Raw genomic sequence first — 27,112 nt, 5'->3', positions numbered from 1 at the left:
TTAGTCCTTTTGTAAATTATTGAAAATATCCTGAGAATCCCAGCAACTGAGGGCCCAAGGTATATTTGCCAAAAAATCACTTACCCAAAATGTGGTTCCTGTACACACTGTAGTCAGCACTGTGCCGAACACGCAATGGCCCCCAGAGTGGGACACACCTGCGCAACCCATCTGCTTAAAAGAAGCCTTAAAAGAAGCCTCCAGAGCCCCAAGGGCCTTGGTAAGACCACTTTCCCCACTACCATAATCCACCCTTGGAGGATTTAGTGGCAGCCACCCCTCCTTATAATCTCCTTAATCCTAAAAAGGAAGTTAAAATTAGAGTAGATTCCCCAGTTCCCTTAAAAGACCATCAGGATAATTCCATCATGCGTAAGAACACTTTCCACCTTGGTACCCTCAGGAAGCAAGCCTCCAGTGTCATCCATCTGTCACCATTTTCCCTTCCCCACATGACCCTGTTTATCCCCTTAGTGACTTAAACTAAAGGCCACCCCCGCCCAGCCCTTAAACCCTTCTACTTTATCCCCTAGGACCCCAGCTGTGTCGCCTGCCAAATCCTCCACACTTTCCACCACTTTCTGAATATTCTTTTCACCCTCTTATGCAGAAACCTGCCTACAGCTCTAACTGAAAACTGAAACCTGCTTTCCTTAGTGCCTTGTCAAGGGGTGGCTGTTTTTTCCCTCTGGTGCCTCACGTACCACAGAACCCAGGGGTGGAGTGGGTGTTTTTCATGATCCTTATGGCTGATGACAGTTTTCCTCCCTCGCTCAAAAGCCCCAACTCTTCTGGAAGCCCATGCCCTCCAATTGTACCACCCACTGTCCGCCTGTGGCAATCATCTGCTAAGCTCTCTGACTCCATTCATGTCAGACGTTAGCACCTGGCTCATTCCCTGGCTCCCTTCCGATTCTGCTCCTTCACTCATGCTTGGTGACTGAACATCCATGCAAAGTGTGTGTCAAGCACCCTTGCCTCCTGGTGCCTTGACTTCTCACTTCCAAGACACTCCTCCTACATCCAGCTCAGCACCCTCTCGCTTCATCACACCCTTACCATCTCACAGCCAGTGAGTGCACATCTGAACTCACTCCCAGCTTCCCACCCCCTGACTACTTCCTTCCTGGCCAACCAGTCCCACTCCACCTGTCTTCAACCGGATGGGTACCCCCATTCAGAGGTCCTAGCACTATTTTCCTGTCCTCTGCATCTGACAGAAGACTGGCAAGGAATAGACGGCATGTTTAGAAGGGTTTAACCGCTGAGAGTTGAATGAAGGACCTCTTCACGGAGGAGTGTGCAGGTGGAGGAAAGTAACAAGACATAGGGAAGCTTCTGGGGATAAGGATATGGGAAGCCATTACCACCAACAGCCTGAGGAGACCAAGGAGGGAATAAGCTCACTGAGCTCAGGGAGAGCTGGAACAGTGAGAGAAAGGCTACCTGACTGGGTTGTGGTCACAGGACAACACAGCCACCCCTGAAACAGTGAGGCAAGGAGAAATCAAGGGACCATAAGTCCCCAAACTCTCCTCTGATTTTTGGCCAGTGCCTTACCTCAGCCAAAGTCAACTAGGAATCACAAAGAGCACAAGAAAGCCTCGGGGATGCAGTCTGCAGAAGTTTGCCTTTCACAGCAGTAAGGGGTGGACTGTAGGCTGGAGGGTGCCAGAAGACAGGAGCACGACCACCCCTCACACCGTTCACTTCACGAGCCCTGCCTGCATCTACACGCATCCTCAGCACCCTCGCGCCACTGTCATGCTGGCCTTGCAAGCCCCAGCCCTCTGCCTTCTCCACACCTGTTTCCAAGCAGGGGGAGACAGGTGTGTGACTCTGCTTACAAGTTTCACTCAGAATTTATGTCTACAAGTCTCCAGAAGGTTCTGTCATCTGGTGATGTTCCCCTAATCCATTCACCCTTCCAGTTTTACCCCATTCTCTCCTCAAAATTCATTGTACTATCCACACTCCTGATGATTTCATTTCATATTTTACTGAGAAAACAGAAGAGATCAGAAGACAACTTGATCTAGGGGCGCCTGGGTGGCTCAGACGGTTAAGCGTCCGACTTTGGCTCAGGGCATGATCTCACGATTTGTGGGTTCAAGCCCTGCATCAGGCTCTGGGCTGACAGCTACCTCAGAGCCTGGAGCCTGCTTCAGATTCTGTGTGTGTGTGTCTCTCTCTCTGACCCTCCTCTGCTTATGCTGTCTCTCTCTCTCTCTCTCAGAACTTGATCTTGACAAGTTGATCTTGCCACCATCAGCATTTCCATAAACTCCACTCTCCCTCTAGTTACTCTGGGTGGTGGGTGCTGCACTTACACCCCAGGTGCCATCATCTTAGGAGTGAGCGGAGGGCGCCCCAAGTCCCTGACACAGCAGTGGTGGGACCCCCGCCCCGTTTCTGCCCAGCGTGCCGGTGCTCTCCACTGGGCTGGCTGAAACCTGCTCAGACTATACCCTCATCTGAGGATCTTCCTGCCTGCTTGCTCCTCCTTCCTTCCTGCCTCACGCGTCAGGCCTGCACTGTGATCTGCAGGCCTTCCCTACCGACTTCTTTCCCCTTTGGTTTTCACAAATGTTATTGCCAATAAATCTCTTATGCTTCTAACTCTGTCTTGGCATGTTTCCTGGATGACCCACACTGATGCAATCAGACAGCCTCTGTCTTGCCATATGCAATGGTCATCTCAAGTCCTATGGCTGCCCAGAGTATGATAGGTTTATGAAACTGAAAAACCAATGAACATTTTCCCATAAAAGAGTGAGAAATAATTAAAAATTTTAAGGTTTGAAAGCATCTATTTAATTTAAAAACTCACTTTAGTGGAACAATTAGTTTCCAAATGACCAAGAATATTTGTATTGCCCCCTGCACCAAGCAAGTCTTAAAAACCCCATCACACTGGTGCTTGTTTATTGTCTTCCATTCCAGGTACAGGTCTCGCCCGCCCCTCCCCGCTGTGGGAAAGCAGACCGTTCCTTTGAAACCTTTTGTAGAAATGGCATAGAGCAAAGAAGCAATTACCATTAATGTATACGGAATTTTTTTTAGCATCCCCAGACCCAAAAAATAACCTCTCTTAGGCTTTTCTGATACCCTAGGACACGTCTTGCTAACAGATGTACAAAATAAATTGAGATAAAGCACAGATGCTCCCAGCCGTAGTTTAAAGCGGCTTGCTGCCGAGATGCTGAGTGTAGCTCCCCCGGGGAAGGTCCAGGCGAAGGAGTTTGGCAGAGCCACTCTCGCTGCTTGGGATGCACACGACCTCTGTAACCACTGGCTGCAAAACACATGCTGAGCACTATTCTTGCTTTTTGCCCTTTTGAGAAAATCCTCCTTTGGGTTTATTTTTGTTGTCAAAAACAAGTACTGAAATAGATCTTTCATAAAGGTAAATGGTGTAACGTGAGCTTTTGAAAAGCAGGGGATACCTGTATGTGAGCGTCAGAAACAAAGACTAAATTCTGTCTTGTTCACAGTTATATCCCTAGTACTCAGCATTTACTTAATGCATCGCAAGTGCAATTTATTATGTATTTATATATTTAGAAAATGTTCATTTGCTGTCAACCTTATTTCCATTTTGTTTGCCTTTGTGGAGGAGCAGCTTAAGACCCACTCCGTGGCTGTTCCTACCCATTCAGTGGCCGGAACAATACACACCGGCCTTCAGTGGCAGGCTGAGCGCTCCAGTCTTCCAGGCACAGAGGGCACGTGCTACGCCTTCAGAGCAGTCTTCGACATCAGGTTGAGGGCCGGTGAGCACAGGGGCTGGAGCAGTCTATCCACCCTGAAATCCCTCCTTGGTCACAGCCTTCTCGGCAGCATCCTGCTCTTCCTTTTCGATCTCCTCAGGGTCTCTGTAGAGGTAGAGATGGGGCATGACCTCCCATGAGTTCACGGGAAATGGTGCCATGCACATGCAGAACTTCCTGTACCTGCTTCCATCACATCAGACCCACTGAGTGAGCTCCCTTGTTGCAAAGCTTGGCAATGTCCACGGAGCGCAAGGGAGAGTTTGTGTTACACAGGGTGATGAGGGGAGTTAACATAAGATGCCTCTGTGAGAGGCTGGTGTTCAGCCCTGGAATCCGTAACCACCACAAGTCTTGGCTCCTGGAAGGCTCCCTAGATCCTGTTAGTGAAGGTCCCGGGAGTGGGGTGGCCGGCAGTAGGAATGGCTCCAGTAGCAGCAGCAAACTTCAGCACAGCTCGCTGGCCAGGATTCCGGGATGATAGGTCACTGACATGAGCCATTTTCAGCAGCAACAATGGCACTGGCTGCCAGCAGAAGCATCTCCCAGGTTCTGGGAGTTTTGTAGAAGTACTGTTCCATCTGGAAGTCAAGGTCAGTACCACATAAGTGGGTTGCTGCTGCCAGGAATTTGAGGACACCCTCCTCCTTCGTTTGCAGGACATCAAGGGCTGCAGACATTGTGAAAGTTTCCCCTTAATGACGGGAATGCAAAACAACACTGTATGGACCCCTCCCTGAGTAGCGTGGAAAGGTCAAGTGCTCTTTAAGTATCTTTAAAATCACTAAATTTGTAGAGCCATTATTTCCATTCACCTTTATATTTTTTGTTCGGTAAACTATTTTTGAGTTTTTGTCTAGTCCATGTGAAACCTTTTTCCTTTTCATTTACTCAATAAAAATTGAGCACTAAAACTTGGCAACATAGTGCCAAGTAATAGGAGATACGATGATGAAATGACTCCCATTTCCCGAGGAGCACTAGTCTAGTGGAATGGCAGACTTACAACTAGAATACAGTGTGGTAACTGCTAAAATAAAATGATGTACAGAATATGATTGAATTATCATAGACTTAAATATAAAAGTAAAACTACAAAGCTCTTAGAAAAAAGACAGTAATAAATTTAGCCATCTCACATTAAGCAATGATTTCTTAGGACACAAAAAGCAAGTGATAGAAGAGAAGACAGATAAATTGGGCTTCATCAAAATTTAAAACTTTTGTGCTTCAAAGAACACCATCAAGAAAACAGAAAGACAACAAACAGACTGGGAAAAAATACTTTCAAATCATGTGTCTGATAAGGGACTTGTATCTAGAATACATTTTTAAAACTCCTAACTCAGTGAATTTTTTAAAAATAGCCATTATAGAAAATAGTAAAATATTTGAATAAACATTTCTCCAAAGATGGCTAGTAAGCACATGAAATAGCTACTAACTGCATTAGTCAGTAGGGAAATGTACATCTAAGACACAATAAGATACTACTTCACACCCACTGGGATAAATAAAATTGAAACAGAAAATAACAAATGCTGGGGAACTTGTGTAGAAATTGGAACCCCCAGACATTGCTAATGGGATGATAAGATGGTACCACCATTTTGGAAATCAGTCTGACAGTTTCTCAAAAAGTAAAACATAAAGTTGCCATATAACCAGCAACTCTACTCTTCTATTCCTAGGTATACAGCCCAAAATAATTGAAAATAAGCATCCCTACAAAACTTACATACTAATGTTCACAGCACCATTGCTCACAATAGCTAAAGGGTGGAAACAAACCAAATGCCTATCAACTGATAAATGGATAAAGAGGATGTGACGTATCCTTACAATGGATATTATTTTGCGCATTAAAAGGAATGAAATACTGCTGCCTGCTACAACATGGAGGAACTTCAAAAACCTCACTTATCATAAGTGAAAGAAGCCAATCACAAAAGACCACAAGTCTGTGTATATCAAATGTCAGAACAGACAAATCTAGAGATGCAGAGAGATTAGTGGTTGCCAAGGGCTGCTGACACTGCGAGGGAAAATGGAGAGTGAGTGGTAACATGTAAAGGATTTTGGGGAAGATGACGAAAATGTTCTTAAGTTAGAATGTGATGATGGTTGCACAACTTTGTTAATATACTCAAAACCATCAAATTGTACACTTGAACTATATGATACAAATTATTAAACATTTTAAATTTCAACTTAAAATTTTTAATGTTTATTTATTTTTGAGAGAGAGAGAAAAAGAGCATAAGCAGGGGAAGGGCAGAGAGAGAGGGAGACACAGAATCCGGAGCAAGCTCCAGGCTCTGAGCTGTCAGCACAGAGCCCAATGCAAGGCTTGAACTCACGATCATGACCTGAGCCTAAGTCTGACGCTTAACCGACTGAGCTACCCAGGCGCCCCTAAAATTTCAACTTCAAGTTTTAAAATGTGCTTTAAAAAATACGATTGAATCGTAAGACACAGAACGCCTAGATCAGTTACAGAAGTCAGTGAAGGTTTCAAAGAGATCACGCATGAATGAGACTTGAAGGAAGAGTGGGAGTGTGCTGGGTGTGTGAAGGTGAGAGGAGAAAACATTCCAGACAGAAGGAGCAGCAGGCAAAGTCAGGAGACGGCATGGGAAGAGAGCATCCCATAGAACGTATAGTGTGTGAAGTCGAGAGATCGGGGCCTATTAAGGCAGGGTTTGAGCCTGTAGGCAGGCGCCAAATCATGAAGAGCTATTTAGTGATGCTAGCATTCCATGAAACAAAAGGAAAACCACGAAAAAAACTTGAGCCTGTTAGATGCATCATCCTAATGTAAAAATTGAAAGGTGATCTGGAGGTAAGTGAAACTAGTAATCATTTAACCAGAAAGGAGAACATTAATAGCTAATGTGTATAGAGCCCTAATTCTCTACTAAGCACTTTCCTGGAATCATCTCATGTAATTGCATCTCATTTAATTAAAATTATCTACTCTTTATAGATGATATCTGCATGGCTTGATCCCTCAGCTCTTTCAAGTCTTCAGGCAAATGTAACTTCCCCCCAAGCTTTCCCTATTCTTTTTGCTTTATTATTTTTTTTTCCAGGACCCTCATCTCAACTTAACATGTTTCACTTCTGAAACCCTGTTTAAAGATCCTCTCCACTCTCTAAAATGAAAACCTCCAAGAACAGGTTAATTTGTATTTTTCGTTCAGTTCTATATCCCCAGTGCCAAGCATGTGGGCAAATTCTCAGTATTTTTTCAATAAATGAATACATAAATGAAGAAATCGAGTCTCATAGAGATTAAGTAACTTGTCCATCGTCATTCAGGTAATAAATGGCAGAATTCGGACTCAAAAAACCATCATCTTAAACCACTCAGTGATTCAACAGTTGTAATTCACCAGTTGCTTCTGGAAGCAAGAAGTAAGTTCCCTCCTGAGGCTGTGGCAGTGGTAAAGGGGAGAAGGGATAGAATTACCTGAGTATGATAATAGCTTGGATGTGGAAGAATGCTGAAAGGTATCAGTCCAGGATGACTTTGGTTTCTAGATTTGGCAAAGAGTTAAACAGTGGTGCAATTTAAGAGAAAAAATAGAAATGTCTTTGTTTGGGCAGAAGATGAAAGAGGAAGACCTATCTAGTCTATAAACCTTTGTTACCTTCTCTCTAGATTACTAAGAAATGTTAATAAGAATCAAGCAAGTAAACCCAAAGTGATAGTGATTGTCTTCGGTGAGAGACCCAATGGGGGCAGGGAAGTAGGGGGGACAAGGGTTACGGGGAGGGGGGCTGAATAGGAATTTTTTTTTAACTAGTTCAAGCTTTCAACAGTTTTTTTTTTTAAGTCCCCAAGCGTGCTCACAATAACTCTGAAGTTAATTTTTAAAAGATGCTAGTTGGGCTGTAGTCATGTTTAGATTATCTTGATGGCGGCTGAGGCTTTCAAGAAGTGACAATCTATATGGAGGCAACCACTGACTGACACCCAAGCTCGGCGTGACCTGGAGGGAGCGAAGGCATGCTTGCGACCATGCACGGCACCGCACGAGGCCAGTCTCCGACCCTCCGCGGACTCAGCCTGTTAACTAAGCGCTGGAAGCTCGAGCCTCAAACGACTCCCAACCTCCGTCCCGGAGCGGAGCAGTGGGCGTGCCTCTCCGACTCTGTCCCCAGGCTGGGCCGTGGGCCGACGGCCTCCGGTCCCCAGGCGGCGCTGTGGGCTTGCAGGGGCTGCCCCGGCACGAGCGAGCGCCGTCTCCCCGGTGCGCATGCTCACCCCCGCTGTGGGCTTGCCTTTTTTTTTTTTTTTTTTTTTTTTTTCTCGGGCGGCCCTGGCGGCTGCGTACTGGCTGTGGGATGGGAAGTGAAGCCCCAGCGAGTGGCAGCGGCGGGGCTGTGAGGAGCAGCCAGGGGGAGGCGGCGGCGGCGGCAGCTAGTCGGTGAGCAGCTGGAAAGAGCGGAGCCGGGGAGCACCTGCAGGCACGGGCGGTGGCTTCACCATGGCGATTCGCAAGAAGAGCTCCAAGAGCCCCCCAGTCCTGAGCCACGAATTCATCCTGCAAAATCACGCGGACATCGTCTCCTGTGTGGCGATGGTCTTCCTGCTGGGGCTCATGTTCGAGGTGAGTCCGCCCCGCCGCCCCAACCGCCCGCCCGCCCCGCCGCCCCCTCCCGGGGCTGCCAGCCTCGGACCCCCCGGCTCCCCGGCCCCTCGGCCCGGGACCGCGGGGCACCGCGCCGAGGGGGAGGTGCCGGCCCCCTGGACCCCGAGGTGCAGGCCTGCCCTGCCCTGCCCCGCCCCGCGCGGGCCTGGGGCTGCCGAGCCCCGGCAGGCCTGGCCGCCGCCCGCAGAAGCCGGGAGCCACCGCGTCGCCCACTTAGCCTCCGCGCACACCCCACCCCCGCCCCCGCCCCCGTCCCCGTCCGGGTCCCCGTCCCCTCCCGCCGGCCGCGCCGCGCAGTTCCTGGTTCCCGCGAAGGGTTACGTGGCAGCCGGCTAGGGGCCGGCGGGCGGCGGGGGCGGCCCCTGCGCCGCCGAGCTGGCTCCGGGGCCGGTGGGCTGGCTGGCGGGGGGATGGCCGGCCCGGGCGCCCGGGCGTCGCAGCGGCGCGGGCTGGAGACCAGTGAGGCCAGGCCTCTGGGGGCCCCCGTAGGACCGAGTTTGGGATGAACGGGAAGCAGACGGAGCCAGGCTTCTGCTGCCTATTTGAAGGGCGGTGGCCGCGGGGCAGCGAGTGATCTCCACGAGTTCGGTCCATCGAGGCACACCCGGTTGTCTTCATTCTTCTCTCCCGAGCTGGTATTATTACCAGTCACTTAACCGAACTTTTTGCCGTGACTCTTGCTTTTTCCTTAAAGAAACCAGGTCTGATCCGCAAATGTAGCTTCTGAGCAGCTGTGCCAAGAAGCCGAATGATTTTCTTTTGTTTCTGGAAGTATGAGAGAATGGAAATGTCAGGAGTGTGTAAATTCTCTTCCCACATACCTAGTATTTTGATGACTTATTTAACAGCTGTTGAATATGGGTAATAAACTTTGCAAGGTGAACGTGTGTGTAACAGCCTACGGCTTTCTTTCCCTCGCTCCTCAGTACACACGCCCATTCCTTATCTTCTTTAACTTTAAAATATTTCTGTATAGCCGCTATGCCCCATCAGATATATTAATTATTTTATTTATGTATGGTATGTCTCCCTCCTCCTGGAATAAAACCGCAGTGAGGGCAGAAATTTTGAGGTTTTATCAGGCTGTTTCCAGTGCCAGGAGTAGTACGTGAGACATAGTAGGTGCTTTAAAAATATTTATTGAATGAGTGACATTAAGAATTCTTGAGAAAAACTAGTAGAACGAGACTGCCAGTGACAGATGAATAATTTTTTTTTGTGAGCAAGATGAATAAAATTTTTAAATGGAGTCGATGTGGGTTTTATAAATGTTATTAGGTAACTTAACATTTTGGTTTACTTTTACTTCTCTTCTAATAGGCTTTTCTGGACCTAGATAGATTTTTTTTGACTCCTGATAGTGTCATTTATGCCCCCCAGTCCACTACAAGGAGGTGGTACGTATGGTGGAAGGAAAGTTAGAAGGGAACTAACATATGTCCCACGCTTTTAGGCTGGCCCTATTCTACTTACCTATTTGGTGACTCAAGTCTAAGCCTCAGTTTTTCTATGTAAGGAAATAACCACCTGTGGTATTCTCACAGCCACCGTTAAAAGAATCAGATAATATGGTGTGAGAGCATCTGACGGTTGTGTAAAGTACTATATGAAGGTATGATATTAAAAATGCAATTCTAAACATTTGTACTCACTTTCTGAATTTTGCATTTATATATATTTTCTGCTTTGAGATTTGAAGTAATACTTTGGTATATACAGTTTTGTAAAGCAGTTTTGTAAAACTTGCCATAACCCATCTCCACATGGTAAGAATTCCTGACTTTAAAAATATAATTTAAGAGTAATATTACCTGCAGCGTATGTTTGCAGTGTTTTGAACGAAATGGAATATAAATCAGAAATCCCAAAACATTTAAAAATGGTATAACCCTGCATTTATGTAAAAGATTTCACAGTCTCTTACCGTCTTTTGAGGGAAGTTCACCACCTATACCTTGCCCCACGTGTCAATGATTTTTTTTTATAGTGAGTGGATTTTTGCCTCTATGTAAATTTGTAAAATTTGTAAATCTGAATAGATACAACAAAGACTTAAGTAGAAGTTTTTAGTTCAAAAGTGAACGTTAAAGTAATATACAGAAGAGGGGTGTTTGTGCAAATTGTACATTTTTCTTACCATGTGTTACAGTTTTAGAATTTGAATGCATGTTATCTACATGTCAGAAAAACTTAACGAGGTTAGTTTTGCTATTTGACTTTTAAAATAATTGCTGCTCAGTCTCAAATTGACTAATGTTAACATAACTATAGAATTACTGTATTTGTGCTAGAATAACAGAGAAGTTGATGTTTTTGCAGTAGAACCTGTTAAGCCTTTTGTGTAAATATATTGAGGAAATGTCAGAGGATTTATGGTGAAATTGACAATGTGATAACAGATACTATATTACTAGCCAAAATGAAAATCGATATGTGTGTGTTTATATATATAGTAGAAGCATAGATGCTGAAGCTAAAGGGGTTCATGTTCAAGTTAGGGCTCTGCAGCTTGCTTACTGGGTGACCTAGGGCATATCATTTAACTTCTCAGAACTTGTTTCTTTTTCTGTAAAACGAGGCTCATTGGGTTACTCTGAGAGTTAAATTAACTAATGTGTATCATGGCTTTAGTTCAGTGCTTGGCTTACAGGAGTCATGCCTTAAATAGTAGCTATTATTATTCATTAGATATTTATCAAAGTTGAAGATAGAAGACAGCATTTTTATGTGAGAGAAGAGTCCAGTGGTTAGCATCTAAAGAGATTAAAATACAAAAAAGGTTGAAAAAGAAGTAGACTGTTTTGGAGAAATCTAAGTTTAATTTCCAAGAGCGTTCATGTTAATCAGAAATTACTTGTAACTTGTAAAATCATGGTTTTAGCACAGTCAGTATCTGTCCACATAAAGCATATCACGTTCTATAGTTAATGATGTCATATTTGAATTAGGTAATTTTGAACAATCCAAAAATATAAGGAAGCTTGGGAATCCAAGAGAGGATAAGAGGAGTTAGGGGTTTCCAAGAGGAATATTTTCTTCTGGAAAGGAGCTTCTTTGCAGGAGGCCTCGTTGTATGTGCTGTGCAGATTTGAGGAAACATTTACAATTCTAGCTATCTTGGAAGAGTTTTGGAGGTTTGTTGTATTTTTAAGGATGACTTGCCTTAATGCTAGCATTGTCTTTCCGTCTCATTTTTTAAGAACTTAATTTTATATACGTGGGTGGGGAAGTGGAATTTGATATTCAGAAATTGTCTTCATCTTTCAGGCATACAGTCAATGTAGTAAGTCACACCTTCCTCTAACAAGTTCAAAATAATTTTAACAAGAAAAAAAATACCAAGCCCCAACTGGTGACCACTTGATTAAGCAAACATTAGGATATTCGTGGTATTACATACTCATAGAATTAGATAATTCCTCAGAGCTTATGGGACCTGTATAAGATGTATCTAAGTAAGTTTCATTCTTTTCTTATAACTGTCCAAAGCTGTCGTAAATTCAGTTATTTTTACTTTTGAATATAAAACATTTTTATTACATATTTTATTCCAAATTAATTTTTGTCGTACTATTAACTGACTGTATTATTAATTTAAAGCAATGTTAATTGGGGTATGAGGCTTAGAAGGCCTGGAAATGTCTAGTAGCATGATTACTGGTTTACTTTTTCTATAAACTTTTTGAGGTGTGTGGTTTGTATTTTTCCTCTCGCTCTACTTAATATCACATGGTAAAGTAGCTACAGGCCAGATTTTAATTTTATTTGGAAGCTTAGCATAAAAAGATAATCCAATTTTTGCTGCTTTTGGTATTTGATATTAAACTTATCTTTGAGGAATTTCACTTGTCGTTTTTAATGGACTCCTAAGAAGTTTTCTTAGCTATGGTAGTGGTGACCTCATATTCCAAACTAGAAACAGGTATGTGGTGAAAGTGTGTTATGTGCTGATATGTGGGAAATCTGCAGAAAGATATCAAAAAATGAAATTTAGTAATCAGTCAACTTTATTAAAAATAATCACATGAAAGCAGTGTTGCCCTGGAAACTCATGCCCTCATTCTGCTCTAATGCATCTGTATGAATGACCCAAATGGTAATACCAGAAGCCTTTCTGGCCTTTTCTATTCAAGTGACCTTTACATATCTACCACGGTTAAGCAACTCACTTTAGTGCCCATGTCGTGGACTTTATCACGTAGGCCTGCCTTGTTTCCAGATTCTGAATTCCAGTAGAACAGGGCTCAGCCACAACCTACATGTTGTTCATCTCCCTCATTCTACTGCTTATGTGCCAGCTCTCTACCTAGTCTAAGCTTTTGCGGTGCCTTGGCCCTCTCATTGCTTTGCTTTCTTCTTGTAGACTTTAACTACTTATCCACACTTACCCCAGGCCCTCAGCCCCCTTTCCCTGATGGCCTTTTTTTCCATATTAGCCCTACAGATATCCAACCATAGATCCAGCCCACCATCTGCCTTTTCTGTTCTTCTCCATGCATGGATTGCTAAGGGTTGCCAGAGAGAAACCTACACTTGTGCTGTGGATCATATTACAAATCAAAGGTTTCTAATCTCAGACATCAGTAACACCCAGTGATCTTTTTTACTTTTCCCTGGCCAGTTCCTTCTCCTATAGGAACAACATGAATACTCATCATCCATATCCCCAATTACGCTTAACAGATGGCAGTGCTTTTTTTTTTTCCCTACAAGGAAAATATGAGTTTATTAGATGTGAATTTCTTCACTTTTCCTGCCTTTTGAACTTATTTGTCTCATCCATCACTACTACTTCCCCATCTGAGAAGGAAACTGTTAAAAATCAACTAGTTCTATCCTTATATTTCATCCCCTGTGAGATCTTTCTATCCGTTATCCCCTTATATGTTGAATTTCTTCCTTTTCCCTGGCACCTTCTTAATTGCACCCACACAAGCTCAGTCTCTCTCATCATAAAAACATTAATCTTAACCTGGCATCTCTTGCTAGATACCATTTTCTTTCTCCTGTGTTCTTCAGTCCATATATGTGGCTTTTGCTCTCACTGCTTCATTGGGATCACTCCAGCCATGACCCCTGTTGACTTCTTAAACTGTCCAGTGCATTGTTGTCTTTTCCTGCCAAGTCTGTTTTGAAACCTTGAATTTATAACCACATCTTTTTGAAATGTTTCCCTCTTGCCTTTGAAGGCATCAAGCCCACTTCATTCTCTTTCTGCCTCTCTGATCATTTCTTCTTATTTTGCCACCAGCTTTTTCTCTGCCCACTCCGTGGCTCTGATGTTGTCCTACTTCTCTACAAACTCTGTGCACTCTCTGTAGGCGATTTATGTACCTCCACAGCTTCAACTTTTACTTGTAAATAGAGACTCCCAAGTCTTTAAGCAAGGGTCTCCCTGAAGAGTTCCAGGCATAGGCTTATATGCCTCCTGGTCTTTTCACCTGTGTATCTCACAGAAATCAAAGTTTATCTAAAACTCAGTTTTTTTCTCTTTTCTCCAAAATCTGCCCCTCCTCTTGTATTCCACATTTTTATCAGTAGTGTTACTTTTCACCTAATTGTTCAAGCCTTAAGTATCTATACATAATCTTTGACTCTTCCCTCTTGCTCCCCAAGCCTTATTTTGCCTCTATCCCACTATCAGTGTATTAGTTCAGGTCTTACTATCTTTCATGTGGTCTCTTGCAGAAGTTTTATATATTATATGTGTACTTCAATTTATGTTTTATTGAGTATTTATTCAACAGTATCGATCAGTCATCTAATATGGGTCAGGCCCTATGCTGGGCTCTAAGGATGAAGTGAAGAAACTGGCATGGTCCCAGCTCTTTCGGAACTTTTCTTTTTAAATTTTTTTTTAATGTTTTATTTATTTCTGAGAGAGAGACAGACAGACAGACAGCATGAGCAGGGGAGGGTCAGAGAGAGAGGGAGACACAGAATCCGAAGCAGACTCCAGGCTCTGAGCTGTCAGCACAGAGTCCGACACGGGGCTCGAACCCACGAACCGTGAGGTATGACCTGAGCCAAAGTCTGATGTTCAACCGACTGAGCCACCCAGGTGCCCGCAAAGCTTACTTTTCAGAGTGTGACAAATTGGTAATATTATCACACTAAGAGTATATGTTTTGAAAAAAGGAAACACTGTTCTCTGAGGTAATCTAACAAAGGAAGTGACCTACTCTAAGACAGGGAAGGCTTCCTTGAAAAGGTGTGATTGAATTGGGATCTGAAGGGGGAAGGTTTTTAACAGGGTTTCAGATAGAACTTGCGCAGACCCTGTAACAGGAGGAATGTGAGAGAGGCAGTGGTCTGAGGTAGGGCTGGAGAGGAGAGGGGAATGGTTACAGATTGTTGTATGGGCCGCATTAAAGATCTTTATCCTAGAAAGAATGGGAATCCAGTGAAGTATTTTGAGCGTAGGGATGAGGGATGGGTGGCATGGGGAAAGGTGTTAACATGGTCAGAAGGTGAGTCTGGTTGAAGTGTGGAGAGTGGATCAGAGGCTTGGAAGACCAATTGGCAGGTTACATCCATGATCTTTCTGAAATAAACAAGTGAACTTCCCTCACCTCATAATTCTCCAGTTGCACCAAAATAAAATCTAAACTACTTAGTTCAACAAACAAGGCCCTTCCTACCACTTGATAAGTTTCCTAGTCTTTTCTGCTGCTTACTGCTTGTGTATCCATGCCAGACCTCAGGTTTGCTGCTACTTAACCTTTGTGCTTTCTCTTCTTTCATCTAAACTGCCCTCTTCATCCCTCTTTATGAGGCTAGGGAGCTTCTGTTTCCAACAAGAGCCAGTTCCACACCACATTCTCTGAGAAGCCTTTGCTTCATTCCATACTCCAGGAAAAAAAAATGCATTCTTTATCCTGAGTACCTGTTTGCATGGATTCTATAGTATAATAACAGTTTGCTTACCTGTCTTCCTGACCCAACTGTGTTGCGAGTCATCAAGAATTGTATCGTTCGTCTTTGTTATCCTTTCTTGTCTAGCACATTACCTCGTGCCTATAAATCTTGAATAAGCATTCCATTTTTCTGTTCTGACCTCTTCACTTTTGTAGTAGTCAGGTCAGTTAAATATTTATTGACCACTTAACTATCCCAGATGTGTGGGAGATAAACACACACACCACAGACCCTACTTTTGATCTATTTTGTCATGGTAATTGTGCTTTCTTTTCTTTGTTAATTTACATTCCAGTTTTTTCTTGATAGGAACTTTGTTCATTGTACAGAGTAGAGAAACCTTTTTGGTCAAATCCTTATTTACTGAAACTGCACAGTATCCCATTTGAAATCTTAAAGTTAGGAATAACACAGACTCATCTAAACTGCAGCGCTGTCGGGTGAATTATGTTCACTCCCAAGCCCAACTCCTTAGTGATCAGAAATTCCAGTTGTGGCTGTCATGGTGCCACAGGAACTAGGGTGCCCTTGGTTCTTAGATTTAGGGCAGAACTTATAACGGTTTCCTCCCCTGATCTTCTATTTGGGACAAGGTCACAGACTGACTTGATCTTTTCTTTTTCTTTTTCTTTCTAGATAACAGCAAAAGCCTCTATCATTTTTGTTACTCTTCAGTACAATGTTACCCTCCCTGCAACAGGTAGGTAGTTTTCTGTTAGAATCTTCTGTTTAAATAGAAGGGTTTACTTGAACAAACTTGGAAATTTCCATGAATACTAAATTCTTTAATTTTAATAGATTTCATTCAGAATTAGGCTGAACATTATTTTGATGATTTTGTAATGCAAGAAATGATGTTTTTGTTGGCTTCACCCTATAGGTTAAATGAAAATCAGAATTTATGTGTTTAATGTTCATTGTATAAGCTCTAAGAGTTATAATAGTATCCAAACTACACTTTCAGGCTTTATTTTTTAAAATTTTATTTCCTTTTTCTTTTTCTCTGTTTTTTTTTTGTTATTGTTGTTTTTTTTTTTTTTTTAAGTAGGCTCCACACCCAACATGGGGCTTGAACTCATGACCCTGAGATCAAAAGTCACTTGCTGTACCAACTGAGCCAACCAGGCACCCCTAAAAGTTTTATTTCTAAATTGGGCTATGTGAAAATCAAGTTGTTTTTGGAAGTTGATTGTAATTGAGTACAGTAATACAATTAACTAGCATGCATGAAGGTATTTGGCTAATAAAATATTAACATATTCAGACGAGTATTTAGCTTTGTATTTAGAATGCAAGATCAATTATATGTATAACATTGAATTGGACTTAATTCAGTTATATAGTTGTCTAAATACAGTTGACCCTTAAATAATGCAGAGGGTAGGGGCATCAACCCCTGCACAATCAAAAATCCACATAGTTTTTAAATCTCCACAGACTGACCTACAATAGCCTACTGTTGACCAGAAGTGTTACCTATAATGTAAACAATCAACTAACACGTTTTGTATATGTATTGTATACTGCATTCTTATAATAAAGTAAGCTAAGAGAAAAGAATGTTATTTAAAAAATTTTTTTATAGTTTATCTTTGAGACAGAGAGAGACAGAGCATGAGCGGCGGGAGGGGTAGAGAGAGAGGGAGACACAGAATCTGAAACAGGCTCCAGGCTCTGAGCTGCCAGCCCAGAACCTGATGCAGGGCTCAAACCCACGAACTGCGAGATCATGACCTGAGTCGAAGTTGGACACTTAACCAACTGAGCCACCCAGGCACCCCAGAAAATGTTATTTAAAAAAAGAAAATGTTACTAAAATCATAAGGACAAGAATGTGTATTTGCAGTACTGTATTATATTCCTTGAAAGAAACTGGCAGGTAGGAGGACTCATGCAGTTCAAAACTGTGCTGTTCAAGGGTCAACCATGTTTGATTTAGTGACTTAGATCACTCAAAATCACAAAGTTGTTTTGAAATTTGAATATGCCAAAGAAGAATAATGCTTCTTTCCCCTGGTTGTTTCCATAAACATAAAGCTTGGTAACAACAAGCTATAGCAATTCTCAAGTGTTTGATTAAGAATTATTTTGAAAAATAAAACAATTTCAAGGATTAAAAACAATTTTAAGTAGCAGTTGCCTCTGTCTCTACTGCTTATACATCAACACTAATTCATATATAGGTTAAATCAGTTTTTCCATCAGAATCATAATGAAGTGTTTAGTTTGAAATGAGGTAGAAAGTCAAAATTCCATGAGAAGACAGTCAAATAGGCTAAGTATAACTTTGATGTAACCTAAGTATAATCTGATCTCTACCTGGGGTTATATCAATTTTACAGTCTTTTCAGGGGTCTGAGTATGGCCTCCCTTTCCCTGTTTTTTGGCCTTTGATGGCTGTAACTAACGTGTCAAGTCTTTTGTAAGTAATTTCTGAGGCCTTAGATTTCTAGGTAGTCTCTTCAATTTTCATTATTCCTAAGACTCAGGATGTCTAAAAGCAAATTACCAATGATGTTTCTATAGGATTTATTTATTAGGTTATTAGTCTTCTTTTGTTTGTTTCCATAACTATGTTGTACTTAGTGCTGTTTTTATAATCTTATGTATATTTTTGTGTATGTGTGTCCTGTCCTTTTTGGCCTTCAGAAGAACAAGCTACTGAATCCGCGTCCCTTTATTACTATGGTATCAAAGATTTGGCTACAGTTTTCTTCTACATGCTAGTGGCGATAATTATTCATGCCATAATTCAAGAGTATGTGTTGGATGTAAGTATACAATCTTAGAAATCTATACTTTGTAAAATACTAGCTCTCCATACTATGGTAGACATATATTAAATATATTTTATAATATATTCTTAATTACTAATGATTGTTTTTATTTTTAGAAAATTAATAGGCGAATGCACTTCTCCAAAACGAAACACAGCAAGTTTAATGAATCTGGTCAGCTTAGTGCGTTCTACCTTTTCTCTTGTATTTGGGGCACATTCATTCTAATATCTGTAAGTATATACTATGCTTAAGTTTTCATTTCTCTAAGTATTTATGTTATATACCCAGAACAAAAATGATGTCCTATTTTTAACGCTTGTAAGCAAATCCTAAACCTTAGAAAATCCCTCTTCTATTCTTGTTCTTATCTGAGATGAGGAATTCTTTTTGAACTAGCGTAAATCAAGTTTCAGTGATAAATCTCTCTTTAGATTTGTTATTATACAACAGAAATTCTAAATTCTGTTAAATATTTCGGAAAGTCTTACTCATTGTTAGTCAGTCTGAATGTTGATTTTGTATCTTGTAGTCATTTGCAGATAACTCTCTATTAGCAAAAAGAGTAAGAGGTCAGTGGTACTTTTAGTGGGTTTCACGAGTTGTAATTTTTCCAGTCATTTCCTGTTTTAAAAATAGTCTGAGGGGCTCCTGGGTGGTTCATTTGATTGAGTGCGTGACTTGTGACCTCAGCTTAGGTTTTGATGTCAAAGTCATGAGTTCAGGCCCCATGTTGGGCTCCAAGGTGTGGAGCCTACTTAAAAGAAAAAAATAGTTGGGTATTGTCCATGCAACTTAAAATATTGTGTAACTTTTCAGTTAGAGCTATCAGAACCTTTAAGTGTCTGATTCTAACTAATGAGGGGGAAGGCAGTATCTACATCAGTATTAATATTAACAGTCTCTGAAATATGTATGGACTCCAGAGTATACATATTTTTGAGTTTGTCAAGACACGTAATTTTTTTAATTACCATCTTAAAGATGAATAAACAGGCAAGTGTATGATATTTAATGTTGGAAATATACTAAAACTCAATCTTTCCAGGGCATATTCCATTTTATACTGCTGTTTATATAATACTTTATAAATGTATGTAATTTTAGCTTAAAATCTGCTGTATAATTTTTTTTAAAACATAGAAGTACACACTTCAGTGGGAAACTGTTCTTATTAAGATAAGTCATTTGAGAGGTTTTTTTTGTTTCTTTTCTATGTGTACAATAATTCTCACTGAATAGATCTGGTTGGTGCGTGGACATCATCCTATAAAACTGGGCAGCACCTTAATCCTCCATCTCTGCCACATGCCATGTCTTTCTCAAAACCCTCCTCTGATTACCCGAGACAAAATTCACCACTCCTATAGCTGCTGTTACCTCTGTTACGTACTATTACTGTTTTTTGGTTGTTTTATGTTTGTTTGCCTACATGTATTTTTTACCCTATAGAATTGAAAGCATTTTGAAGGCCGGGAATTATGCTTATTTGACCTCATATCTTTCATAGTGATTTTCACTTTGTTAAAATAAGCAATTTGGTGGAATCAAAATAACTTAAAACGTTCAACTTCAGTGGGGCTCTTTGGGGCCTGATCTGGGAAATTATAAATGTTCAAGAAATGAAAATACAGTCTTATTTTCCAAGAAATTTGCATTATACTCAGTAGGCTAATTTTTATATCTTCTTTCTTAGGAAAACTACATCTCAGACCCAACTATCTTGTGGAGGGCTTATCCCCATAACCTGATGACGTAAGTCATTTTTAGCAGAATTTTTTTAGTTATGGACCATGGTCATGTCACCTTTAAGCAGAATCCATTCTTGTCATTCTCTTTAGGACTTTGCAAATTCCTACAGTAGATATGTCATTGGCAGTCCTGTGCCATTAGAAATGAATGTGTGCTGGGGCGCCTGGGTGGCTTAGTCGGTTAAGCGTCTGACTTTCGCTTAGGTCATGATCTCGCGGTTCGTGGGTTTGAGCCCCGTGTCGGGCTCTGTGCTGACTGCCAGCTCAGAGCCTAGAGCCTGTTTCAGAGTCTGTGTCTCCCTCTCTCTCTGACCCTCCCCTGCTCACGCTGTCTCTCTCTCTCTCCTAGAAATAAAAAAAAAAAAAAAGTGTGCTTTTTTCGTGTATATGATATTTCCAATATGTTCATTAGCTCGAGAAAACTGGTTTTAACAGTAATCGTAATTTAGTTCTCTGTTTTCCCTTCTCCCTTATCCTTTCTACGCGTCAGTTCTCCATCATCTCTATACTTTTGCTCCTTTCTTTATATCAGTCTCTTTCTAGTCCTTTCATTTCTTATCCTCTAGCACTGTAAACTCGAAGATAGGGACTGTCTCTTTTTTAATCTTCCTAGCGCCCTACATGTCCATATAGTCCTGTGAAAAAGCGCAGTGTTGCAAAGACATTCCGCTAAACGACTCATTCTTCAAGCCCCACTCTAGTAGCACTATCCCACATTATTTTTCCTTGCTACTTTATCCAATATTGTCTTTTGCTTTCCTCAGTTTGTCATTTTGGTAATATCTCTACGTTGTCTTGAACATTCTATAATTGTCTCATTTGTTTAAGTTATATTGTACCCATGCCCACCAGGACTCTGTGTACCTTGACAGCAGTAGGAAATGTCTCTGTATTATACATCCCTCCTGTGCCTGGCTGTAAGTAGGTGCTCACCACCTCGGCAGTGTTCAGTAAATGCCCTGTGACATGACAATTGGAGAAAAGATACAAAGGGAACAACATGACATGCATACCTTTGTTTTTAAGTCCCCCAATAATAATCATGCTGCTGAGTCATTCTGACTTTTTAAAATGGTATCAATTCAGTGAGTTTTATGGAGTAAGGTGATAGACATCATATTTATATGGGATCATATCTCCCCTCCCCCCAAATTATTCCCAGTTGGCTTTGTGTTCTCTGTTACAGAAATCTGGAAGAGAAGGGAGAACAAAGAGAGAGCAGGAGGACTGGAGGCATAATGTCAGGGGACTGTTGATTCTAGACTGATTAGATCTGATCAGGGATACCCAGGGTATATTCACAGTTGGGATTATACCAGTTTCGGGTGATGGTTCATCTCCACACCTTCGCTTTTGTGTCCGTCTCTTTGCCCTTCCTGCCTTCCTTTTGATGAAACCTTCCAGGCCTGTGAGCTGATTCCTCGGTCATGTTCCTTATGTTTTCAGTAGCTAACGTAACATACAAATCAGTATTAATCTGCTAATAGAGAAGGGGGCTCTGGCACCGCTCAGCCAGCTTGCAGATCATTGGGCTCTGCAGATAATGTCTTTGCATCTGCAGATTAATCCATGGGAATTGACTGGTGGTGAGAATATTCTAGGGAGATGAAGTGGCTGCTGGGGAATCGTTAAAGGGGCACAGAGCATCGTGGGGGGAGCTGAAATGCTAACATGAAGGGAGCTCCATAGTACACCCTGATTTCCAGTGTTTTACTTTATTCTTTAAAAAATACTGTGTTTTAAAAGATATTTTTTGCTTTCTTGTGCAGATTTCAAATGAAGTTTTTCTACATAGCCCAGTTGGCTTACTGGTTTCATGCTTTTCCTGAACTCTACTTCCAGAAAACCAAAAAAGTAAGCTGAGCTTTTGTAACTTTAAAAGTTGTCTTGTCATTTTTTCCTTTTTTTGAAAAGTCACTCTAAAATTAAACATTTCCTCGTGTCTGTAACCTCCCTCTTTTCTTCTCACCTCAGCTCTTCCTCCATTGTTCTCCCACCTCCCCTTTCTCAGAGGCTAAATATTCTTGCGTATCTCTTGATAAAAGCCTTCTGTCCTATTTTAACTTAGAGTGGAGTCTTTAACATGTGACATGTTAATCACTTCTCTTAAAATTGTATTAGTGGTAACTTAAAATTAAAATTTCAAAATGGAACATTAATTTTATATTATTGACACTCTTAGGAGTTTCACAAATGAGACAAAAGGATTAATCAGATTATTCTACAACTAACAGTTCTGTGTTAAGGCCCATTGAAAAATTCAGTATAAAATAAAGTAAACCATAGTTAAACACTCAGCAGTGAAGCTTTTCCTGAGATGGGTGGAGCATATGTCTTAACATGTGGGAAAGATGTATTTGGACAAATAACTACCAGAGCAGCGCAATACCCTTCTTTCTGTTATATCCTCAGTATTCTTAAAGTCAATATCCGCAAAATAAATTTTAGTTCCTTATAACCCTTTCTTGTCTCAAACCTATACCGGCTCCCTATTGCTTTAAACTAAAATATAGCTGCTTCGGGCACCTGGGTGGCTCAGTCAGCTGAGCGTCTGACTCTTGATTTCAGCTCAGGTCATGATCCTGGGATCCTGGGATCGAGCCCTGAGTTAGGAATTAAGATTCTTAAGATTCTCTCTCTCTCACCCTCTGGCCCTCTCCCCTACTCATGCTCTCTCAAAAAATAAATTAATTAAATAAAATACAGCTGCTCACCTGTGATATATGGGTTTCTCTGGTCTGTACAACCTCCTCTCTGCTCCCTTTTTCCTCTCTTACTGTTTATTCTTTTTTGAGAGAGAAAGTACGAGCAGGGGAGAAGTAGAGAGAGAGAGGGAGGCACAGAATCTGAAGCAGGCTCCAGGCTCTGCGCTGTCAGCACACAGCCCCACAAGGGGCTCAAACTCACAAACCACGAGATCATGACCTGAGTCGAAATCGGCGCTTAACTGACTGAGCCCCGCAGGTGCCCTGTCCTTGGTCTTCATTCACACTGATATTCTCTAATTTTATGATCCCAGCACATCAGTTCTTTTTCTGGGAATGTCTTTAAACTACACAAGTGCCCTTAGTCCCTTTCTCGGGGAGATTATTTTTTAAATCCCCACATAGGAAATGATACATGGGTAGGAATATGGAAAAAACAAGTTTGGTCCTAGGTTAACAATTATTGAAGCTGGTTATGGCTACATGGGGCTTCATTATACTATTTGTTATATATATATTTACATTTTTCTGCATTTATAGCCCCCTTACTTCGAGAAACTTAAGGATAGAAATGTAATGGGACCAGTTTATCTCTGCCTTCTCCAAAGCCACATTTACTACTGTGTGTGCTGCAAATAGTTAATCCATGAATATAGGTACCTGATTTACTACTGTTTTGTGTCTGTGTTTTCTGTGTCCTGTGTGTCTGTCACCAACATCATCATGATGTTGTCTGCTATTATTTGAAAACAGCATTAAATTAGAGTTTATGCACTATGTTTCAAAAGTTCTTTTAACGTTGATTTCTTTTATCAAGTAGAATGTTTTTCTAGTTAAGTTGATCATAAGAATTAGGATGAAGATCCACAAAACCTTTGGCTTAGAACTATGTTAGGATAAGGGGCACCAGGTGGCTCAGTCGGTTAAGCGTCCGACTCTTAGTTTCTTTCAGCTCAGGTCATACTCTCATGGTTCAATTTGTGACATCAGGCCCCACAGTCAGGCTCTGTGCTAACTGCATGGACCCCGCTTGGGGTTCTGTCCTTCTCTCAGTGCCCCTCCCTTGCTTGTAAGCTCTTAACTCTCTCTCTCTGAAAAATAAAATAACTTTAAAAAAAAAAAAAAAGGTAGGGTAAGATTCTTAGGCTCGCAATTTCCAGAAGCCCTTCAGTATTCATTAAGTACCTAATGTGAATCACAGATGTCCTGGTGCTGCACTGTCCAAAAGAGAAGCCACTAGCCACATTTAAAGTAATTACAATTGGGGCACCTGGGTGGCTCAGTTGGTTGAGCACCCAACTTCGGCTCAGGTCATGATCTGCTGGTCCATGAGTTCAAGCCCCACATTGGGCTCCATGCTGAAAGCTGAGAGCCTGGAGCCTGCTTTGGATTCTGTGTGTCCCTCTCTCTCTCTGCCCTTCCCCCACTCACACTCTGTCCCTCCTCTCTCTCTCTGTCTCTCTCTCTCATAAATAACAACAAAAAATTTTTTAATAAATAATTACAATTAAAAACCATATTACTTTCTGAGCCACACTTAGCCTTTTGTAAGTGCTCATTTAGCCACGTGTAGCTACTTGTCTGCCATTTTGGATAGCAGAGAGAGAGAGCACTTCCATCATTGCAGAAACTTCTGTTGGGCAGTATTGCTGAGAACATCATAGGTTCTAGATGTCTTAGTAGCATGGCTCAAATATTTTAGGCTTTCTTCATAAGTGTACTTGTATGCCCATGGACATAATACGTCTGGGCTTCATTATTAATCCATATGTGTCTGTCTTGTTCCTTGACCATGTAAATAAAGGGAGAGGTTTCAAAGTAATTGTTCATTTTAGTTTTCAAAATTCTTTCCTTATCAGTTCCTGCCAGATGGCATTTCTCCAGAAATGCAATCTAATTTTTATGGAATAATTTGCATAACTTAGAACTTAACTGAAACTATTTTTAACACCTACATATGACAGTCGAAAGTAACTGTTTCAAGTAATTAACATAATTTGAAAGTAACAGCTGCATATGTGTTAAACAGTTTCTTAAAATTTACTCTATGAAGATTATTTTTGGAAGAACTCTTTACTGGAAGAAACTAGTACAGTGATTGTTTTGAACTGATCCTACAGAGAAATGAAGAAAGGAAGGAACACTGTTAGTAGCAGTTCAAGAGGTGCGTTAGTCACAAATAACTCCGTTTCTCCTGAGGAGAATATTTTAATTGCGTTCAGTATGTATGCCTCCATATAAACATTACTCCATTTTGCCTATAAGAAGATTAACAATGTAATTTCTCAGCCGACTTGAATATATGAACTTTCAGGGAAGTCTGGATGAGATAGCCAAATATTTTATTTACAGTATTCAGTTTGTTTCATTTAGTTATACATGCATATTGCATTACCATGTGAACTGTTTTAAATCAGAAGTAATGCATTTTCCCATTCCCACTTCATGAAAGTTGTATTCCCACTTTTCCACATGCAACTTTGTTATTCATGCCTGTCATGCATCACTAGAGCCGCTTTTTGAATCCTCTAACTCAGTTTTTCCAGACTCCATCATCTTCCTTCTACTGATTCCTCTGCTAGACCTCTGTAAGCACTTAGAAGGAACATTGATTGAGGTTTTTCAGGCTGTGTAGCTTACCCAGACATATATTTCTTGTTCAAAATAATCTACATAGATCCCTATAACATAGGACCCTTGAAAAGATATAAACAGGAGATGGCTTCATGTGTGGTTTAGGGGGAAGTCTTTGCCTTGTATTTGGGTGTACTTATGATATTCCATTTAAAGTCAAGTTTTTAGTACAGTATAGTTAAACATTTTCTTATAAAAATAGAACTCTACTGAAGTATATACATGATCTTTTTAATAAAAAGATGTTGGAATAACAACTCAAAATGTTACTTGAAGTTATTTTAGTACTTGTTTTGATTTAATGTCCTATAGTAAATATAAACAAACCCAAATACAAGACAAAGATTTGGCCAACCAGCCAACTTCAGGTCAGGTCATGATCTCACAGTCTGTGGGTTCAAATCACACATTGGGTTCTGTGCTGACAGCTCAGAACCTGGAGCCTGCTTCAGATTCTGTGTCTTCCTCTTTCTCTGTCTCTCCCCACTCACGCTCTGTCTTTGTCTCTGTCTCTCTCAAAAATGAATAAACATTTAAAAAAATTTTTAAAAAGAATTTATAAGAACTTGATAAAGCTTTTCTAATAACTCATTTTCATTATATATATTTTTCCATTCAAATATAAAAGAAGTTTATTAATCTTTAAACAAACAAAACCTCATTTCTGGCTCCTGGTAGGAAACATTTATTTATGTAATATTATTATAAGATGACGTGTGAAAATGTTTTGAGAAGCCAAAGCAGCTTTCTTTCAGCAATTCAGCTAGACACTAGATTCTAGAAAAATAATCATTGCTCTTGGACAGCATGCTGCCTGCCTAACTAGAATCTGTGATGTGGCCAGTGAACTAAAATGGCCAGGCTTCGTCAAGCTGCCTGTTTCCCATTCCCTTCATTCCACAGAAACATGTAACCCCAGAGGCCATGGTGTGGGCGGGGTTGTTGTTGGCCTCAGACACGTAAGCACTCTGCCAGTAGGCCTGTAACCCCACAAGGATTGGAGAATGTTGGAGGAGTTTGGCCTAAAACAGGGGTGCCGGTGTAGCCATGTTCTAAATTAAATAGAGGTAAAATTTCTCACTTAAAAAACCAGGTTATATCATCCCCATTGCCTTTGTAATTTTAAAAGGATATGGGAGTGTCTTTAGAATGTGTGTTCTCCAGTTCACAGCAGTCTTTACCACTCCATGTAGTATTATACTCCTCCCTGTCGCGCATTTATTCGAAGTTTTTCTCTGGTTGGACTTTGCATGTACAAACGTTGCTTTACAGACACTTGTCGGTTTGTATATAGCTGAAGGGAATGTTATTTAGAAAAAGATTGCTTGACGCTCTGTCTTTTTGGAAAGTTGTAGAAACTATTTGAAAAGCCCTTCCTAAGCATTTGATGGTTGTGAGATGGAAGCTGGTAATGACATTTTACTCTCCATTACTGACTCAGTTGGTCAGCTATCAAAAAGAGCAAGGCTGAAATTAAAATGCAAAGTTGAACCTGAATTTAAGAAAAACATGGAGTTTTTCCTCAGGTAATGACCTCACCTAATTAGGTTGAGACTTAAGGACAAAATATAAGAGAAATGGAATGGCATTTGAAAATGTAGTTTGTAATTTATAACAGTGTTTTTAGATTTGTCTGAAAGGGGAAAAATAAGCAGCTTAAGTTTCTGCTAACTGATGTATTTTTTAAGTTTGTGTTTTGTCTTTAAAATTAAATGATGGCGGGGCGCCTGGGTGGCTTAGTCGGTTAAGCGTCAGACTTTCGCTTAGGTCATGATCTCGCGGTTCGTGGGTTTGAGCCCCGCGTCGGGCTCTGTGCTGACTGCCAGCTCAGAGCCTGGAGCCTGTTTCAGTCTGTGACTCCCTCTCTCTCTGACCCTCCCCTGCTCACGCTGTCTCTCT

General features: G+C 41.2%; 1 protein-coding gene and 1 pseudogene across 2 annotated transcripts in view; one reads left to right on the top strand and one right to left on the bottom strand.

The window, feature by feature from the left end:
- Positions 1–3,178: 3,178 nt before the first annotated feature.
- LOC120235853 lies at positions 3,179–4,450 on the bottom strand (annotated as a pseudogene).
- Positions 4,451–8,079: 3,629 nt separating this feature from the next.
- Positions 8,080–27,112, top strand: part of TRAM1 (translocation associated membrane protein 1) — a 32,132-nt gene continuing 13,099 nt past the window's right edge. The window contains exons 1-6 of one of the 2 annotated variants that reach the window (XM_039238402.1): positions 8,080–8,386; positions 15,983–16,046; positions 17,999–18,117; positions 18,240–18,356; positions 19,820–19,878; positions 21,644–21,728. In XM_039238402.1, the coding sequence (XP_039094333.1) occupies positions 8,264–8,386; positions 15,983–16,046; positions 17,999–18,117; positions 18,240–18,356; positions 19,820–19,878; positions 21,644–21,728 (567 nt within the window). In that variant the 5' untranslated portion in view covers positions 8,080–8,263. Of the gene's footprint in view, positions 8,387–15,982; positions 16,047–17,995; positions 18,118–18,239; positions 18,357–19,819; positions 19,879–21,643; positions 21,729–27,112 lie in introns of both variants that reach the window. The other variant, XM_039238401.1, reaches the window with a different exon arrangement.

The sequence above is a fragment of the Hyaena hyaena genome, unplaced genomic scaffold (assembly GCF_003009895.1).
Source record: "Hyaena hyaena isolate Hyena2069 unplaced genomic scaffold, ASM300989v1 scaffold_139, whole genome shotgun sequence".
Lineage (NCBI taxonomy): Eukaryota > Metazoa > Chordata > Mammalia > Carnivora > Hyaenidae > Hyaena > Hyaena hyaena.
This window is presented reverse-complemented; position numbering and strand designations above follow the sequence as displayed.